Here is a 21,441-nt window from a genome sequence, read left to right on the forward strand (position 1 = left end):
TAACCTGTCTAGATGTGCAGTGACCAATTCAGGATGCAATCGTTGGGACACTGCATAGCTGGAGTGTCTAAATGAGAATCAGTAATTATGTACTGAAAAATATTAGTTATGATTTGAAGTAAGGAATATTCTAGAACTTAATTTTTCTTTACATCCTAGGTGCCACAACAAGCATGAATGTGATAGTTTCACAGCAGGGTTGACAAACACTGCCATGGGAGCTCATTAGTGGGGTTACTTTTGAAGCATTGAAGCAAGATTAATTGAAATCAAGCACTTGTGTTTAGAGCTTGGTCTTTCAACCCTCATCTCCCCCATCCAAAGTGCCAGGAGCACACCATGTTCTAAGTAAGTGACAGTGTGACAAAAACTGCTCCCTTAATGAGAATGGTGAATGCCCTTGAGATGCCCATAAAGGACAGCTGCTGAAAATGAGGTCACAAATAAGATTAGATTTAATGATAACACTGCAGTAGTGATCCTTATACAGACTAAAGTGTTCCTTTCATAGAACTAAAAGAGAAATATGTATGTTAGAGTTAACACATTAATTGTGCCTTTATGAGAAAAAAATCCTAGCTAGTCTCTTTTAATTTCGCTAGCTAAAATAATTGTCCAACAGAGCTTTCCAGGCACATTTCTCATGAGGCATAACTTGCATGTTGAAACTAAAGATCCATACAGCCCAGCATCCTGTCTCTTAAAGTAGTCACACTGATATTTTCCTAAAACCTGTTAAAAGCAAGAAGCCAATAGGCGTCTACTGTTGATTGGGGATACACTGCCCCTGTTCTGAAGATTACCTTATAGACCAGGGGTCCCCAAACTTTTTAAACAGGGGGCCAGTTCACAATCCTTCGGACCGTTGGAGGTCCGGACTATAGTTGGCCACCAAGCAATAATAATAATAACAACAACAACAACAACAACAACAATAAAAGAGTTGAAAGAGACCCTTTGGGCCATTGAGTCCATTCCCCTTCTGTCTTTGTGCACCAAAAGCACAAGCAAAGCACCCCTGACAGATGGCCACCCAGCCTCAATGTTAATAATAATAATAATAATAATAATAATAATAGTAGTAGTAGTAGTAATAATAATAATAATAATAATAATAATAATAATAATAAAGAGGGTTGGAAGAGACCCCTTGGGCCATTTAGTCCAACCCCCTTCTGCCTTTGTGCACCAAAAGCACAAGCAAAGCACACCTGACAGATGGCCACCCAGCCTCAATGTTAATAATAATAATAATAATAGTAATAATAATAATAATAATAATAAAGAGGGTTGGAAGAGACCCCTTGGGCCATTTAGTCCAACCCCTTTCTGCCTTTGTGCACCAAAAGCACAAGCAAAGCACCCCTGACAGATGGCCACCCAGCCTCAATGTTAATAATACTAATAATAGTAATAGTAATAATAATAATAATAATAATAATAAAGAGGGTTGGAAGAGACCCCTTGGGCCATTTAGTCCAACCCCCTTCTGCCTTTGTACAGCAAAAGCACAAGCAAAGCACCCCTGACAGATGGCCACCCAGCCTCAATGTTAATAATAATAATAATAATAATAATAATAATAATAATAATAATAATAATAATAATAATAATAATAATAGTTGTAAGAGAAGAAGAGACCCCTTGGGTCATTTAGCCCAACCCCCTTCTGCTCTTGTGCCATGGGGGCTGGATAAATAGCTTTGATGGGCTGCATCCGGCCCCCGGGCCTTAGTTTGGGGAACCCTGTTATAGACACTGGTAGACACTAGTAGACACTGAGAGACTGGTCTCCAATGGCTTTGTCTGTAGACATCTTTTTAAAAACCATCTAAACTGATGACCATATTGCTGCAATGAATTCCAGAGATTCAGAATGATTGATGAAGAAAAGTTTTATATTCTCCTTTCTGAATCTTATGCAAGCTAGTTTCACGGGGGGGGGGGGGGGACTAAACATGAGGTACTTACTCGTCTGTATCAACAGTATATGAAAATCCTTAATATCTGATTCATAAGAGGTGGAAATGTTTATGCTCTGTGTGTATAAATTTGATTGCAGATTACATGGAAGACATATTAAGGGATGCTATTGGAGTCTTAGAATCATAGGATTATAGAGTTGGAAGAGATCATAAAGGCTGTTCAGTTCAATCAAAGCACTCCCATCGACGCTTTGATTAAAAACCTTCAGAGAGGGGGAACTTCACCACACTTCTAGGCCACATATTCCACTGTTGAACAGCTCTTACTGTCAGGAAATTTTCCCAAATGCTTAAGTAGAATCTCTTTTCCTTCAATTTGAATCCATTACTCCAGAGCAGCAAAGACAAGCTTATCCTTTCCTCAATATGAAATCCTTCCAAATATTTAAACATCACTGTCATGTTGCCTCTCAATCCTGTCTTCTCTAAGCTAAACATTCCCACTTTCCTAAACTAATCATCGTATAGAGCTTGGCTTCCAGACATTTTACCATTTTGTTGCTCTCTGGAGGCTTCTTAGATTGTCAGTATTCTTCTTGAATTGTTCTTCTCAGAACTGGAAAAGGTCTTCTAAGACCATAAGTGCCTGGAACAGTGACATTCAGAGACTACTGTAGTGTGCCTTGAAAATTAAGCTGTTAGATGACTCTATCATTCAATGTTCTTTGGATTGCAGAGATTCTGTGCAGCAGGACTGATCATCTCTTTCTTCTGTTAGTTTTGGAGGTCTATCATAGCAGGAAGTTTGCTCCAGGATTCTGTAATGCAGCCTACGTTCTGACTGACAAACAAATGCAAAGTTGGAATGCTTGAAAAAAAGAGTAACCTCACATATTTCTTATTACAAAGAGATGCCTGCCCATTGTTAATCCTATTCAGGCTTCCTGTGTAGAATCAGTATATGAGATGGAAGAACTGGAAAGGGCACACAAGTTTCACCTCCTTTTTTTCTGTCCCTGTCACTCTTTACAACATGGCTGGGCAATGCGCAGTCCATGACCTGACCTCATCCTCACCCTAGTGTGAAAAGATCTCTTCAGGCAATTAGTTCAATCTACTACAAGAGTAACCTGATCTTTCTTTACCAGTGTGACAAGTAGAGAAGGAGGGAGGGAGGAGCAAGAAACAAAGAATGAGTGATAGTAAATGGGGTACTTAGCTCGCGAACTATTCACTGCTGGCACTAGCCATATTGACATCAGCATTTAGCCCTGACACATTTTTTGTTATGTGCTTTCAAGTCAAGAGAGTCAGTGTGTAGTGTAGTGTAGTGGTTTGAGTGTTGGACTACAACTCTGGAGACCAAGCTTCAAATCCCTGCTCAGGCATGAAAATCCACTGGGTGACCTTGATTAAGTCATAGTCTCTCTCTTTCAAAGATCAACCACCTCTGACCAAGGACCTCTTCACATGTCCCTTTCAGGCCGTGCTGCTGTGCCAGCAATTGCCAGTGAAAGGGAAGGTGTTCAGGGTGACTCGTGGCACCCCTCGCACCCTCTCTCTTCCCTCATTACATGGTGGGGATGGGACAGGGTGCATTGGCACCCTGTCCCTATGAGCGCATTGCCCCGCCGCCCTTTCCCCCATCATATGGGGAAAAGGGGAGGTAAGTGCAGGTAGCTCCATTGGAGCTACCCAAACTCCATTTCTTCCCCATAGTGGTTGAAGAAGCTCTGAAAGGTGCGTCCACCCCACTTTGGGAGAAATGTGGACTGGGCTTGCCGTGCATTGTGTGATGGCACACAGCAGGCCCTGTCCTTGCCGCACAACAAAGCAGCAAAAGGGGGCAAAAATGCCCCATATGAAGGAATGACAAATCTTTCTAAGAAAACCCCATGATAATTTTTCCCTAGGACTACCATAGGTTGGAAATGACAACAAACAACACACCTTCAAATCAACTCCAACTTATGGTTAGCTTCTCTTGGGTTTTCCTGATAAGAGTTTTGTACTTTGCTGGAAACCAGTAGGGCATTCAGACACTACACCACACTCACTCGCCTGACAGATTATTCAAAGGGAATGTGATCTTTGACAGAAAACAGGATCTCTCTCTTGACCCACAACATTGAGTGAGAACCTCTGGAGCGTTTTTCCTTCATCTAAGTTCTGAATAAAGAACCTGAGTTCCCAGGCTTTGAAATCATCTAAAGAACTAGGCTTTCTGGGGAACTCATCAGTTAGGAAGTTATACTGTTGGTTGGGCTGTGGTCAGTGAGTAATAATATAATGCAGAGCCATGCTTACCATAGAGCATGTGCATACAATGCTGTGTAATCCAAGTATCTCTTTAACTGTATTTTGAAGGCACGACTAAACCTTTTCATTACAACCTCCTTGTGAATCTCACCTTCTTACAGAAGGACTCTATCTTACTTGCAGAAACTCAGCCAGGTGCCAGTTTCACATTCATCACGGCATGCTGCAAAATAATACAGAACTGCACATTCAGCATAAATCCTTTTAATGGGATTTAAAATTTTGTAATGGGTAGAGATTATACATTATTAAATCTTATATGTTGGTATAATAAGATGTTCATGTGCTCTGAATTATTTTCAGCCAAGTTATTTTGCAACGAAGACTGAAGAATGCAGAAGAAAGTATCAGTAGTATCAATGGTCTGGTTGTGTCCAGGGAGTAATAATATAATGCAGTTTCTAATTTAATATTAATTCAAAAACCAGCTGCTAAAGCTATGTTGTCCAAAATCTTGAAGCTAGGGGAAAGAATCTTTTTCTGGATAAAAACTAGGAACACTTTGGTTTTGCATCTAAAAAGTTAAACATATTACATAGCAACTGTTCATGTATTTTGCTTTATTGTATTTGTATCTTGAAATGGTATTTTAATTACAAAAGAGCCATAAGAACTATTTGGGTTAGTTTTGTTGTGCTTGGCTAATGAGCAGTATGATCTGAGCTTACCCAGAGATAATTGGCTTAATTATCTATAACAGCATGATGGGAGAAGTAACACAGTTATTTGTTTTAGAACAGGACTGGACAGCTTCAGAGGTTCTGCGAGCCTTTTTAACCTTGATGAAATAGCACCTGCTTACTCCATGCAAAACAAACAATAAAAATCAATGTGGAAATATCTGTTGTGTTCTTATAAACTTTGAGGGCACTTTATTTGTTACTGCAGGGAATCTAACCTTTTTAGACTCAAAATTGCTCTTGTAAGAAACTAAACTTTGCAAATATATCTTAAACTGAACTACAATATGTATATATGGTCGAACTCAGTTAAAGCTTTTATTATAAATCTATAAAACAATTTTTAAAAAGCTATTTGTGACTATTATATTTTTGAAGATAATATTTGAGCTACTAATTGTGATTTTAGAGAAGACATGGGCAAACCTTTTTGCCTTGGGGCCGCATTGCGGGCCCGGTTGGGAGGGAGTGGAGCCGTTCACATGCTGGGTGGGTGCAGGCCCACGAGGGGTAAGGCCCGGGAGAGGGTGGGACCAGGAGGGGGCAGGGCAGGGCCTGAGTCATCCTCAGGTTGTCCTCACAGTATAAGGCTGCTTGCCCGATCCTTATCTGGGGAGGAAGGCAAGATACGTGGCGACTACCCTGATCCTTGGGCTGTCCTCTTGCCATTATGCCATGAGGAAGGCGAGACAGATGGTGGCTGAGCGTCCACCCCAGATGGCTCTCAGCTGCTGCGGGCCACTGTGTCCTTATGCTAAGAGGACAGGGTAAATGAGGAGGGCCTGAGGTAAGTGTCCCAGAGGCCACATCCAGCCTCCAGGCCTTAGTTTGCCCATGCCAGCTTTAGACGTTGAAGTTGCATTATCATCTTCATATGGATAGTAGACTTGTGTATTTGTATGGAATTGCTTACTGTTTCTGTTGGTTCCATTCGTATGGCCCTGTTTCTGTTTCCATCTGCTGCTTATGGAAACGGGCACCTATATGAATGGTTTTTTTCTGTCCAAGGTCCAAAAAACCCCAAAAAATCAGGCCTTGGGCAGCAAAGTGCCAGGCCCTGAAAGCCGGGCTGAAGAACCATCGATGGCTCGGAGGCCCAGCTTGCAGGGTCTACTGTCGAGCCCTCGACGGTAGGTCCAGCAGCCAGGGTCTATCCATCATCAAGCGCTCGATGATTGTAAGCCTGGTTCACAGGGCCTACAGGTGAGCGCCAAGCACTTAATGCTTGTAGACCCTGCGAGCCGGCCTATAAGAATCGAGCATTCGGTGTTCAACTGTCTCCAGCCAAGCACCTAAAATCAGCCGACCAAATGGCTACCGTTCCCCTCTGCCTTTAGTTTCACTGTTTCTTTTGTTTCCGTGGGGTTTTACCATTCTGTGTAATCCGAATGGATGAAATGGTACAAAACCATGAAAGAAACAGATGAAACAGAATTCAGGCCATACTCTAATGGATAGGTAGGAAAGACCATAGAATAATGTTCATGCTACAATTATTTATTTTAAAGACCATCAGCACAGCCAGCTAGTAAATATCTTTTCACAAACTGCTCAGAGATAAACAGGAGTGAAAATTGTACAAGGGATAATTTCCTTCTTTAATTCATTCATCAGATTTGTTCAGAAGCACCACAGTTGGAAACATTGTTCAGAAAAAAAATCAACATATTACAGTGGACTCTCTAGATCCATGAATTCTAGATGTGTGATGTCAAACAATCATGGATCACCATGTTCGTATTAGTGAATAACGGCAACGTGAACTCAGACCCAGTGAAGCATGTGCATTTAACATTGCCATTATTTAATAATAATGTTCACATCTGCTGTGGTTTTTGGAATCATGCAGATAGAATGGGCACACTGTGCCCATTACTAAGATTGCCAGAGTGAAAACTGAAAGGGTTCCAAGATCTTTGATGGTTGTTTAGAAGAAGGAGTTTAAGCAGGTATTTGTTGTTACCTAGTTGTGTGACAAGCAACAACAGATTAAATTCCCTCTTCTAAACAATCATTAAAAGTATAGAAGCCCATTCCAGTTTTCAGTCTGACAATCCTATTAACTGCTGGTGTTATTTTAAAGACACCCCCCCCCCAAAAAAAAAAAAACTTCTAATGGCTTACTCTTTCAAATAAAAAGTAATGTTTATGTGATAGCAGAATAATGCCAGTTATTATGCAAAAAATATCTTTTTAAAAATTTAAAGTACTAAAAATGAACAATGTTGTCCCTTATCACTCAAAAAGGACATATTATGAGTAATGTTATCATGAACATGTCGTGTCCAATCCCAGTCAAAAATGTTGGGATGTCTGAAATGTTCCTGGTGATTGGTGTGCTATGTCCTGAAATTTATCATTAGTATGTATCAGCAAATCTTCCCATTGGGATACTACATTCAGAGTTGGAAGAAGCATATCAGCATTTAGGCAGGAGGAACAGATACTACCTTCTGCCAGGTCAGGCCTTTGGTCAGCTGTGTCACAATGAGATTACACAGATTGAAGCTGGGAACTATTTCTTGCATAGCTTTCAATTTGTTCTGAGTGCATCAAAATCCTAATAATGCTATCAACAAATACTATAGATGGTGCTGATGTATAATTAACCATATGTACATATGCTTGCATATGTATTGTCTTCTCATTTTTACCCCCAGGTCTTTTGAACAAGTCTAGAAATTTCCACTTTTGTTTTTCTTAGCAAAGCGCTTGGTCATATTTCGTCTGTCTAAGGGTCTTGTGAAAGAACTTGATCTTCCTTTCTTACATAGATACATATGAGTAAACCTTAGTATCCACCCAGCACAGCCCCATATTGAACCACTTCTATATGAATTATATATCACAACTTCCTTCTTCTTTTGGCCTCAAATATCTACAGACATTTACCTCAGTTAATACTTTCTTTAATATATTCTTATCAAAGTAAAAAGTATTCCCTGCTCTTCTGCTGGATTGAACCTAAAATGCCTCATCATCGATATGTTTTAAATATGTGATTGATTAATTTCTTCACCAGGATCCTTCCATTCACCTTTGGGAAATGGTTATATTTTTCTTCTCTGTTAAAGTTTGTGTCTTAATGTTTACATAGTGCTCATATATGTTTATTTGTTTGCATTGCCTTAAATCTTACTTTCCTTGTATTGTTAATGTTGTTTTATAATGTGGTATAATTATCCCTCCCTGATAACTTGATATTGCTTTGCACCTTGGCCTGGATCTTTTGACCCAAATCGGGATTTTAATATTATTGTGTATATTGACTTTTATGACTGTTTTTAATCATGTTGAAGTTTTACTGCTCGGTTTAATGTTTTATCTGATTTGTGCTGTCGTGTCTGGGCATGGCCCCATGTAAGCCGCCCCGAGTCCCTCCAGGGAGATGGGGCGGGATATAAGAATAAAATTATTATTATTATTATCAATAGTAACTTCCTGTTCATTGAAGTGATAGTCTGTATCAAGCAGCATGGAATAATTGCTTCATCATTAATATGCTCTGTGACATGGTTCAGTCATGCAAATTCTAATGTTAGCATCCTCCTGAATTAATTTTTAATTAAATGCCCAGAGACTCTTTTGTGTAGAAACCACAGCTCAGCTGGTACAGTACATGTCTCTGTCTTGGGGATTGCATTTTTATATCTTATACAAGCTGCTTCCTGCTTTAAAATCTCGTTTGATGGGCTTTAATCTCTCCATATTGATTTAAATAATAAATATATTGAGTTTTAATTGTTCACATCAAATTAATTATGTGCCGAGAATTCACTTCCATTGCATTTGTAGAAACTGGTTGTGTATCATATGTATCCTAAAGCAAAGTTTGCAAAGCAGACTGCAGGTTTTGAAGTACTGTACCTAGAAGTACTAGAGGTGGATTATAAAAGTTGATGGAAAAACATTAGCATATTTTGTAGAAACTATTGGATTCCTATGGATGGGAGCATAGAATCCTTATTCTTTCCTTCTTGCTTTTTTTCTCCCTCACTTTTTCTTTCTTCATGGTCTGAAAAACTCAAATCAGAGACTGGCTTGCTCCTGGAAACATTTGAGTTCTAGCTGTATTCAGGCATACTATGTAACTTACATTTTTTATCTATCATGTTTTCTTGTATCACGTTACAGGAGCTAACATGGTGTAATGGTTTGAGTATTGGACAAGGACTCTAGAAGACCTGAAATACTTCACTGAAAGTTAAAAAGATTTAAACTTGTTTACAAGATTTTGGTCCATGTTTTTTTCACAAGTATCCACTTAATGAAGATGTTTAAAATGATATTAGAATTAAGTTGAATGGAAGATAATATTTAATTTCAAGAAAGGGCATGCTATATCATTACATGGGCACAAGGGTTGAATATATCTATCTATAAATGTTCCTGTATAACAGGGAGTTGAACTGGATGGCCCTTGTGGTCTCTTCCAACTCCATGAACACATAACTGGTGATAAAAAATCAGTCCGTTCTCACTGTGCATAAATCAGTTTGTCAGAGGTCATAATTTCTTCATTCCATTCCATTTCAGTCCTTCTCTTTGCCTGCTGTTTTCATTTAAGCCCTGCATTGTTTAAGCACCAATTTCTTTGAAGAGTTCTCCAGGTCTTGTGTGTTGAAGAACATTCTGATTTCCTGTGCCCTGTGAAAGGCTTGCATTCTGTCGTTTCCAATAGCTCCATTCTCCATTGCCCTGTTGAGAAGGAGGTTTTACAAATGTGTATTTTCTCCCCCTTATGTCCTGATTTCAGCCCGAGGCATTACAGAAAGGCACCCCAGCTTCATGTATCCCGTTGGGAGCCCAAGTAGCCAGATGGTGCTAAGAGGGGAAGACCTCTTATTGGAATGCATTGCCTCAGGAGTGTACGTACCATGTGGGATTGGGGGAGCCATGGTGTTTCAATCCTTTTTCTGTCTTGATCATGTAAGCCCTTTGCTTCTGAAAGATGGTTTACTGTCCCTGCAGATTTTAAAGTGGGCAAAATGAACAACTCTTTTTTCTTGCTGACTGGCCTGGTAAATATACAGTTGGCCTCCTTGGATATATAAAATATGCTAGCTCAAGTGGAAAGTTTTAACCTTTGAGCTTCAGTGGGCCATGATATTATTGATATCTATTCTGTGATTAAAAGAATATTTCAAAAGTAGTGGGAAGGCAATATACTCAGTGGAGCTGTTATCTCAATATGTACCAAGAGTAGGAAATTGTTGGCTCACTATATATTTTGGACGATAATTTCCATAATCAGTTTCTAGTGGCTATGCCTAGATTGGGGATTCTAGGAATTAGTCCAAAGCTTCTAGAAAACTGATGGTTTTGAATTTTATTTAAAAAAAAGAAAAGAAATCTGATGGCTTCTCATTGCTGATCTCTGTATCACCAATTTTCATTCATGTACATGCAGTCCCCAAGTTACAAGCAAGATAAGTTCTGTAGGTTTGTTCTTAAGTTGAATTTGTATGTAAGGCAGAACAGGTACATTTTTTTAAATTGCAACTCCAGCCCCATCTAGCTATACACATACACACACACACACACACATATACACATATACATACATAGATGTGTGTGTGTATTCATTTTGGATAGCATAAGGAAGAGCTAACACTCCTGTGGTGTCTGTTTTACTGTCTGTGCCCCTGTTCAAAAGATTTTGCCTCACTTTCTGTCCCTGTGATAATTGGATTTAAAAAAAATTGACTTGCTGTGAAAACAAGGATTAGTGAAAAAGCTTCAGTGGAAACACCTTCCCCACAAGATAAGTCTTTCAGGAATGAATTTCCCTTCCTAGAGGTAGATTTCTCTCACATCCTGTTGTCTCACACTAGTTCTTAACTAGGAGTAATTTGTAAGTTGGATGCTTGCAACCCGGGGACTGCCTGTACTTGCAAGATAGTTATGGCCAGTGGTGGAATGTGACTGTTTTCCATGTTGTTTATGTTACCTGTAAAGTAACTGATCCATTAAGTTTGATATAAGTAGTAATCGTTCTCTCAAGTGTGTCAAAAATGTACCTTCAATTCTCATCATTCCTTATTATTGCCTCTGATAGATAATGTTGCTAAGCCTGGCAGTTCAATAACATAGAGAATGCCATTCCTGTTCTCAGACTAAATTCTTTTATTTAATTGCTATCTGAAACATTTTACCCCATATGTGAGTCTTGGCCGTGATGTGCAGAACCATTATGGTATAGATTCCTATCACTGAACAAATATATTCCACCTCTTTGGAAAGTCTTTTCTCATATTCTTGAAAGAATGCTAAGTAAAAAAAAAATCCCAACTCTGACTATGAAACAGAATTTTTTATAGTACTTTAAAAAAGTTTTCATATACACATTCCATTCTTTTTTCTTTCTTTTTTTCATATAGCCCAACACCAGGAATTATGTGGCACAAGAAAGGAGGTGATCTCCCAGCAGGCAGGACCAAATTGGAGAACTTTGATAAGGCTCTTCATATTGCCAATGTTTCAGAAGAAGATTCTGGAGAATACTTCTGTTTAGCTTCCAACAAAGTGGGCACTAGCCGCCATGTGATCTCGGTGATAGTGAAGGGTAAGTCCTGTTTACTGTACCATTATTATACCATTCTTATCCCTCTATCTAGCCACCACCAGATCGGAGACAAATTTTAATGGTGTTGAGAACAGGGAAGAATGTCTGATTAGAACCAACCAGTAATAACTGGAGATAAAACAAGATTCTTTCTACATATATTTATGGCTAAACTGTTTGGCTCTTCTGTGATCTGAGGATGTGGTCCATATATATTTATTCTATGTAATGAAGACCTGGAGACCCCAGTGGTGCAGCAGGTTAAACCATTGAGTTGCCGAACTTGCTGAACAAAAGGTCAGTGATTTGAATCTGGGGAATGGGGTAAACTCCCGCTATTATCCCCAGCTTCTACCAACTTAGCAGTTTGAAAACATGCAAATGTGAGTAGATCAATAGGTACCACTCCAGCAGGAAGGTAACAGCACTCCATGCAGTCAATGTGCATATTTTAAAATTAATAAAAATAGAACCAAATCTGATGGCACATCTATTTGATATCACTTTTTCAGTATATTTGTGGTATTGTCTTGTTTACCACATAAGGATTTAATGAAAGGAGCATTAATTGAAATAACATATAGTGAGAGGGGAAACAGCATGGTTTGGTTGAAATAATTATAATGCCCTTTGGTATCTGTTTTTCTTGTTCCAAAGCTGCTCCTTTCTGGTTGGATGAACCACAGAACCTAATTTTGGCTCCTGGTGAAGATGGAAGGCTGGTTTGCCAAGCCAATGGTAACCCCAAGCCTTCAATTCAGTGGCTCGTGAATGGAGAACCTATTGAAAGTAAGTACATCTGTTTGTAAATTGAATATTACTGTATGTCGATTGAGTTCATGACTGTGAAGAGGGAAATACTGGTATTTTTTAGTAACAGTGATCTTAGTTGTATATACAATCTGTTTATCAGATGTTGAAACCTTTAAAGCGGGGATAGACAAACCCTTCAGGTCCAAAAGATAGTTTTTGGTCCCCAGAACCTATCACAGGCTCACCTGCCCCTACCAACCAAAAATGGAATTGCATGGAAGGTTGTCTCTAGTTTTGGAAAACACTTCAGTTGTTAGGATTTTAAATTTTAAATTCCAGAAACACCATTTTTAGCTGGAGGTAAATTCAGGGTTGTGCACAGTGGTCTCTGGAACAACTAAATCACTGTTTTCAAACTGCAGGGTTCCCACTCACAATTTCAGGACTAGATTTATTCCTGGTGAGTAGTAAAATAAGGATGTCCAGAGGATTGGTTTCAGTTCCTGTTTACAACAGGGTGTATTTAGCTTTTCCTGTTGAAGACATTTGTTTGCTGTTTGCATGTTTATATAACACTAGCTGTGCCTGGCCACGCGTTGCTGTGGCGAAGTATGGTGGTATGGGAAATAAAGTATTGAGGAATTGGTGGTAGTTAAGGTAAAGGGTAAAGGTTTTCCTCTGACATTAAGTCCATTATAAATGGGTTATATAGCTGTGTGGAAGGGCCTTGAGTCTACACTGCCATATAATCCAGTTAAAATCTGATAATCTGTATTTTAGCAATGTGGAAGAGGCCTAAGTGAGGCCTAACTCTGCCTGTCCCCTGGGCTGAGTAGGTTGCTAGGAGACCAAGTGGGCGGAGCTTAGCCTTCTAACTGGCAGCAATTGGATAAAAACAATTATTCCTCTCCCTCTAATTCAGACTTTATTTTTCTTTTCTTTTTGTTGTATGAACGTAGAGGCATGGATGAGGGGTTGTGCTGCCAAGTTTAGTGTTTCTGGGATGTGTAGTTTTGTTGTTTTGTCCTAGGCCAAAATTTCATTACCCTTTTATATATATAGATATCTATAGGTGTTTCCACTTCAGGCATTCTAGCTACATTTAGTGTTCATTGTTTACCCCTTTTTTGTGAGGCATCGAGACAAAGTTATTATTAAATATAGAGTTTTGTTTGTCAGAATTGTGATTGCAACCAGCTTGTGCAGTGTGATGTGCATTCATATGCATAGCCGAGCAGTGCTTTGAAGCAACACGAACAGTTCCATGCTCTAGCTCCTGATCATTGTAAATTGTTCTCATTTCATCTGAGAGAATCAACAGTCACAACATACATGGCTAGTAAACTTAACTCTGCATGAGCCAGCATTTTAAGACCTTCCCTAACCCTGCTCTCCCTTGCTTGATTTAGAAAAGAGGTGTTACACATTGCTGGCTATAGATCTATATTTAGGACTCAGAGTGTGTCATCTTCACATCTTTACCTGCCCAGTATCACCTCGTTTTTTTATGTATAGGGGCTGTAGATATTTCATCCCTCCCTGGTCTCTCAGAACAGCAGTGTGGGCATTTAGTAGAATCTTTATCTTGACTTTTAGCATTTTTATTCCCAGATTTACCAGTGTAAAATCAGTAAGAAAATCATGAAAATTGAGATTCATTATGTCTGGGAGAAGATCAGGTCAGAAAAAATGAAAGAAGCAGCAGCTTTTGTGCATACATGTACATACATACTTACACACCCACACAAACATGCACTCCCCAATAGTCATGAAGAATTTTGCTAATTGGAAGCCGTAATCCTAAATAAACCTTCTAGGTAATGCTTTCCAAAAAATTTCTTGTTGTACAACGTGCCCCTGTGTGCCAACATATCACCTGTAGACATGTACATTTTGCAACTGGAGCATAATTTTTATATTGTCAAGGTAACTAGTGACTTCTTATTTCTTAAAACACGTAGCCTCACAGCATGCCACAGAAATAAGGATGGTGTCAAAATAGAGTTGAATAAAAGGAGGAATACAAACGCCCGTGCCTGACAAAATGTGACTTCTCTGGGCATTTTCTAAGTCATCCAGCACAAATCTATGGTATTCTTGAGTCAGAAGTCCTTCATTTCAATAGGGCTGGCTGTTATTTGCAGCTTTGTGTATCCTTACAAAGTCCAGGATTAAATCCCAAGTGGATATGCGGGTTGTACAAGTTTGAGTCAAGTGACTGGAAAATAAGATGCTGTTTAGTTGTAATTGGGTCTAATGTGCTACAAATGTTATGTAAAATGATGGGTATTATCCTCTACCAATTAAATATTCATATAGATATTCATATAAAAGAAACCCTTTTATTTATGGTGGTGTCTCTATTGCACATAAGATTCAATGGTTGAGTTAAATGTTATGCTGTCACTTAACGCCTCTCTATCTGTCTCAAAGGCTCTGCTCCCAACCCAAGTCGTGAAGTGACTGGAGACACTATTATGTTTCGGGACATCCAAAGTGGCAGCAGTGCTGTGTATCAATGCAACGCTTCCAATGAACATGGATATCTGCTAGCCAATGCCTTTGTCAGTGTGTTAGGTAAGCACTGAGCAGGATAATTGAACTTCTGACAACTGTACATCTCAAACATCTGTACATCTATTGAGCAAACTTTAAAATGAAATCTTTATTTTAATAATTGGGAGTGATAATTGAGTCATGATTTCTGCTTTCCACTCAACCAAAATCCTTGAACAGCCATTGATTAAAATCACAAAAATGCTTATGTGAGTATATATTTGTTCATAGCAAAAATGACATTTTGATTGCAGACCAAAATAAAATGACTGATAGAGTTTCACATATCTTCATGTGGTACGGTCCTTCTTGTGATTCTGTAGAATATATGTGAAATACCGGTATTATATATCTGAAAATATTAGAAAAGCCTTTAGCTTTTCCCTCATATTTTCTCCTTCCATCATTCATGTCAAAGTTACCCAATTTGTGCAAAGTGTGAAATAGGAGGCTGTTGTGGAGAACTGTACCATATGCCTAATTTGAAACACTGTGGGAAAATATTAGTAACATAAAGACTATGTCTACGTGTGTGCTCCTAAATATTGCTTGAAATCTATTTCTGTATTTATAAAAAGTTGTTTCATCTTCATATATTCTTAGATATGTTAAATTGGTTTTGGAAGCCTCTGTGTTATAGTGAGTTCTGTACTTCCTTTCTCTTCATAAAAATTAAAAATTGATTAGACAGAATTAAAAAGACATTGTATATCTAAATGTAGGATTGAGCTGATTTTTTAGTAGAAAATATAGATTAAAGCAAGAAGGCCATAGCCCTAAGTTTGCTAAACTTCAGCAGAACTGTTGATGACCATGATTCTTGGAGTTCTCTTACACAATGACAACAAGAATGAAAGCTTCATGTGATGGGAAGAATGAGGAAAGATTTTAAATTTCAAGCCATGTATTTTAAACCTTTATTTAGAAAATAAATGATGCATAAAATAGCAATAAAACACATTGAGTGACAATTATAATATTTCATTCAACAAGCAGTATTACAAGGAATAGCAATTGCTGCAATTAATTGTGATCCATGAAAATCACTGAAGTCTTGTTTTAGCATCAATTCCAGATGTTTTTAATACTGCTTCATTTTAGTAGAACATATATGCAGGGTCTCTCAATTTATGAGTGAAACCCAAGACCAAATGCTAACAACCAAAATGTAGAAATTAAAACAACGTTTATACGTCTGCATTTTTCTGTACATGAAAATAAAAGTTCTGATTAGCTTACGGGGAATAATATTATTGTCTTTTAAAGATGTTATTCCTAGGATCCTAGCCCCTCGTAACCAGCTGATTAAAGTGATTCTCAACAATCGGACTCTCCTCAACTGTCCATTCTTTGGGTCCCCAATCCCTACATTACGATGGTAAGAATTTTTATTACTAAGGCATCTTCTGGGCACAGATAGAAATTCAGTAATTGGTTCACCTCACCTTATTAAATAAAATGGAATTTTCAGCAAATAGTTATAAAGTAATGTATCTTAAAATGCGATTATAGCTTTATAAAAACAATCAAAATTCATAATTCTTAGAGTGGCCCCATTGAAATAATGATCTATGATTAACCTTAGGTGTGAACAATTTAAATATTTAAAAGATTAGATAAACACTCAAAAGTGTGAAATATTGCACAGAAACACTACAAAGGGGGAATTTATTTGTACTAAATGTTTTTTTAAATAATTATGCTTCACAGCCTGTGTTCTTTTTAGCATGAGCTTCATCAAATTAAACATCTTGGCTGTTTCTTAAATATTTTGTCTGAAATTCCCCTTAAATATTTTCTGTGAATTCACACCTTGCTCTCCAAAAATGTTAGTTTAATTGATGCTTTTAAAAGTTTAAAATCCTAACATTGTATCAGTAGTTAAGTACTGAATATAACTAAGCAGGGACATGTTGTTGTGTTTGTTTTTGTATAATATATGATAAGATAGGAGGAGAAAATCTTCAGCATTTTCAATTATGAAATCACATTTAATATGTGGGGGGCTCATGAGAAAATTAATTACTTGTCAAAGTTATAAGTCATTAACATTTTCATTTTTGAAGAATACAGGATCATGTCTAAAAATTCTTTGCAAAGAAAATATTCCCAAGATTCTCAAACAAATCTAGTGAAAGCATATACATTTAAGCAATATCATATTCAGTAATTTATCATAGAAAATCACTGTGCTAGTTAATAAATGAAAGGATTCAAAAGATGTATATCACCGAAATTATTTAGGTGCTAGAACATGTAGGAAGGAAATGGCAGACTATAGACATATATGGTGGGAGTATTCACAGATTAGAGGTAATTATCAGTTATGTAAATTATTAATGGTGGTCAACATAAAACCTTGTATAATCTTATCAGGATACATAAATTGATAGTTTAAAAATGCATATAACTAAAAATATGTAACTCAACTAAGAAAATGCTCACTGCTAAGTAGAAATGCCCTACTAATCGAACTATAGTCAGGTGTCTTAATAAGATATCCCAGTAAGTGAAATTAAGGGTGCATCAACACTGTAGAATTAATGCAGTTTGACACCACTTTAACTGGCAGAGAAGAGAAAGCTAAAGATCTCCTAAAACTAAAATGTCAACGATTACAAAGCAATGAGTCATGACAGTTAAAGTAGTGTCTCAATTCCATTAATTCTACACTGTAGATGTGCTAGGCATCTTATTTTGTTTTCCTCTCTTAAAATAAATTTTTGTGTTGTTGTGAGGTTTAAGAATGGCCAGGGAAGCACATTGCACGGCGGCAACTATAAAGCACATGAGAATGGGACTTTGGAAATTATCAGAGCACGAAAGGAAGACCAGGGAACCTACACCTGTGTGGCCACCAATCTTCTGGGCAAAGCGCAGAACCAGGTTCGTTTGGAAATAAAAGGTAAGATGTCTTTTGGTTAACCAAAAGTACGTATCCTCCAAATAGTGGAAATCTCTGTATCCAGAGATTGCTTTCAATTGCAGCAGGAATATACTTGGTGTTCTGAAGCAAAGAAGCTTCAGACATTTAGACATGCAAAAACATTTAGAAGCAGAATGAAAAAAAATTGTTTTCATGAGGCTAAAGAGTAGCTCTTGACATGAATTTACTCTGAATTCTTTTCACTTCCTGATCCTGAATCAGCAATGAAAAACTGATCTCCATAATTTAGTATAGCCAACCCTTCACATTTGCCCCAATTAGGGGCACAGGACTTTCCTGAAAATGAAAAAAAAACCCTACAAATTAAAAAAAAACACTTTTTATCTGAAAGAACACCTTTCTAGGTATTTCTAGACCCTCCAGCATAGTTGACAACTGTATGGTCAACTTTCACTATGGTCAACTTCAAGTTTCCATTGAAAGTTGACAATACATTTGTGTCAGAAAATCTAGAAATTCCTAGAAAGAACAATTTAACTAAATCCAGAAATAATGAAATCTGCAACAGTCAAACATGTAAATATTGGAGCTAACTGTACTTCCTATCCTATTTATCTAATTATGGGAAGGTGCTCCATATCTACAAAGGTAGATAGAAATGCTGTGGGATTGAAGACCTTGGACCACTTTTCTATCAGATGGAAAAAATGTCATTTGGTTTGTTTCACCATCTCTTTGGTCAGTCCTTATAAGTACTGTTAGAGAGTCTAAAATAGAACTGCCAGTATCATAATGCCTTTATACTAATCTATGATAACATTATTTTTGTAAAATTATGTACAGTCCTGATTTTCACTCTTCAAAAAGGGAACCTGAATGTGTAGAGAGACGTGCAACCAAAATGATCAGGGGTCTTGAAGACTTCCCTTATGGATAATGATGTCAACATTTGGTTGCATGGGCATGGGTGATTATGGACAATGATGTCAACATTTGGTCATGTGGGCTCAGAATCCAGGAACAACAAACACTTAGTCTTGGGATAACAAAAGGCCACAACTTGTTTGTTGATTACAAAGGAGAAACAGGGTTGGCTGTCATGAATGGGTCCTGAATCAGGAATCGGACAGCCCGCTGCTGATTGATACCACTTAACCACGCCAGGGGGTGTTGCTGTTATCAACCGGCTCAATACCATGACACCATTAGTGCCACACCCCTGCTAAGCCACTGGATGCATCAACATTTGGTTCTTTGATTGAGAAAAAAAGGCACATAAAAGATTACATGAGAGAGGTATACAGAATTAAGCACAGCCTAGAAGAACTCGATAGGAAGATGTTTCTCTTTTTCTCCCTTAATACTGGAATCTGAAATTAACCATTGACGTAGAACAGTGCAGAATTCAGAATTAATAAAAGAAAATACTTCTTCACACATTGAAATTGGTTCAACAGATTATCAACTTTGAAAAAGTATAATGGAGAATGAGGATTTTTAATGATGTATTGTCTGTGTATTAGAGGTATTATACATTTCAGTACCAAAAAGAAGATCAGGAGGCAGCTGTATACTCCTACTCTACTTAAAGGTTTTTTATAATTGCGTCACTGTGTGAAGAGATGCTGCACTAGATAGGACTTTGGCCAGATCCAACATTGTTGTTAGGTTTCTTTGTTCTCAGATGCAGCAGGGAGAAGGCAAAATAAAAGAAACTGAGAATGGGGTAGTAAGCATGGGGAGGGGAAAAGAGAGGGGGAATAGAAATAATGGGAAGGAGGTGAATGGGCAAATAAAGAGGAGATGCATGAGCAAATAGAGTGCTCGCACATAATTCTCCAACCAGATGCTTGTGAAAGAACTGCAGGGTGGAATATGTAGAATATTGGAGAAATACATTGCTGTATCAGGAAATATGTGTTATGCTTATCTAAATTTGGTTAGTTCTTGCCGAATTGTTGGTAAAAATTCGCTCTTTATACAACCATTTGTTTTACTGATCCTTAGTATACAAATGCAGTTCTCAAATGCCACAATGTGCATTAAAATGTGACATCAGAGTTTTTGACTATTCAGCATACAGCTGCAGATATAATTGCATCTAGAAATCTGGAGCAATTCAAAAATTTGATACATCTTAAACATATCCAGTTCTACTTCCCCAAAGTGATAGTGATCTTTTTTTAAAAAAATTTTAATTGAAGGACCCTGTGTAAGGTAAAGGTAAAGGTTTTCCCCTGACGTTAAGTCTAGTCGTGACCGACTCTGGGGGTTGCACAACTAAAACTTGTGCGCCAGCTGCGACCATACCTCGAGAAGTCAGATCTGACCATGGTGGTCCATGCCTTAGTTACCTCTAGACTGGATTACTGCAATGCGCTCTACGTGGGGCTGCCTTTGAAGACGGCTCGGAAACTACAACTAGTACAACGATCGGCAGCCAGGTTTCTAACTGGGGCAGATTACAGGGCGCGCTCAACGCCGCTGTTTAAAGAGCTCCACTGGCTGCCATTTATTTTCCGAGCCCAATTCAAGGTGCAGGTTATCACCTACAAAGCCCTAAACGGTTTGGGACCCACCTACCTTCGAGACCGCATTTCCCCCTATGAACCCGCACGACCTCTTCGCTCGTTGGGGCAGGCCCTCCTCTCGCTTCCACCAACTTCGCAGTTGCGGTTGGTGGGGACGAGGGAGAGGGCCTTCTCCGCCGTGGCCCCCCGGCTGTGGAACTCGCTCCCCAGGGAGATTAGGCAAGCCCCTACCCTACTTTCTTTCAGGAAGAGCCTGAAAACTTGGCTATTCCAGAAGGCCTTCGTTGACTGATCCTTGTGGGATCATGTTATTTACCTATTAAGCAGTAGACCCTCTGGATTGTTTTTAGGATTCATTCAGCACTTTAAGTATTACACCTGCTGTATAATTATCCCTCCCTGATAACTTGATATTGCTTTGCACCTTGGCCTGGATCTTTTGCCCAAATCGGGATTTTAATATTATTGTGTATATTGACTTTTATGACTGTTTTTAATCATGTTGAAGTTTTACTGCTCGGTTTAATGTTTTATCTGATTTGTGCTGTCGTGTCTGGGCATGGCCCCATGTAAGCCGCCCCGAGTCCCTCCGGGGAGATGGGGCGGGATATAAGAATAAAATTATTATTATTATATTATTATTGGTGCTCATCTCCATTTCTAAGCCGAAGAGCCGGCTTGACTGCATGGAGCGCAGTTACCTTCCCGCTGGAGCGGTATCTATTGATCTACTCACATTTGCATGTTTTAAAACTGCTAGGTTGGCAGGAGCTGGGGCTAACAGCGGGTGCTCATTCCGCTCCCGGGATTTGAACCTGGCACCTTTTGGTCCACAAGTTCAGCAGCTCAGCGCTTTAACACACTGTGCCACCAGGGGCTCAAGGTTGTGTAGTCCCCATATTATATCCTTAGGACTGATAACTTAATAACTTTTTCAGATCCGACTAGGATTATAGATGGGCCGAAAGATGCTGTGCCAAAGAAAGGATCCACCGTTTATTTAGTGTGTCGGACAATACATGATCCTACTTTAAGGCTTACAGTCTCCTGGCTCAAGGATGATGTTCCTCTGTACTTAGGAACCAGGTCTGTGACATCTTTATTTTCTTAGGTATTCTCTTTCTGAAGGCTGCATAGAAAGAGTTAATAATATTGACACCTTGATATCCCGTATTGATAACTGTTACCCGGCTTATCAGAAACTAGATAAACAATGAGAGCAGTG

The 21,441-nt window shown here is 38.5% G+C and overlaps 1 protein-coding gene across 23 annotated transcripts in view; it reads left to right on the forward strand.

Moving 5' to 3' along the window:
• The window catches only part of nfasc (neurofascin), a 250,239-nt gene that overhangs the window by 144,881 nt on the left and 83,917 nt on the right, over positions 1-21,441 (forward strand). For all 23 annotated transcript variants that reach the window (XM_062978542.1, XM_062978554.1, XM_062978538.1 and 20 more), the window contains 7 exons: positions 9,681-9,792; positions 11,305-11,489; positions 12,147-12,278; positions 14,676-14,819; positions 16,065-16,176; positions 17,537-17,703; positions 21,155-21,302. In XM_062978542.1, the coding sequence (XP_062834612.1) occupies positions 9,681-9,792; positions 11,305-11,489; positions 12,147-12,278; positions 14,676-14,819; positions 16,065-16,176; positions 17,537-17,703; positions 21,155-21,302 (1,000 nt within the window). The remainder of the gene's footprint in view (positions 1-9,680; positions 9,793-11,304; positions 11,490-12,146; positions 12,279-14,675; positions 14,820-16,064; positions 16,177-17,536; positions 17,704-21,154; positions 21,303-21,441) is intronic.

The sequence above is a fragment of the Anolis carolinensis genome, chromosome 4, assembly GCF_035594765.1.
Source record: "Anolis carolinensis isolate JA03-04 chromosome 4, rAnoCar3.1.pri, whole genome shotgun sequence".
NCBI lineage: Eukaryota > Metazoa > Chordata > Lepidosauria > Squamata > Dactyloidae > Anolis > Anolis carolinensis.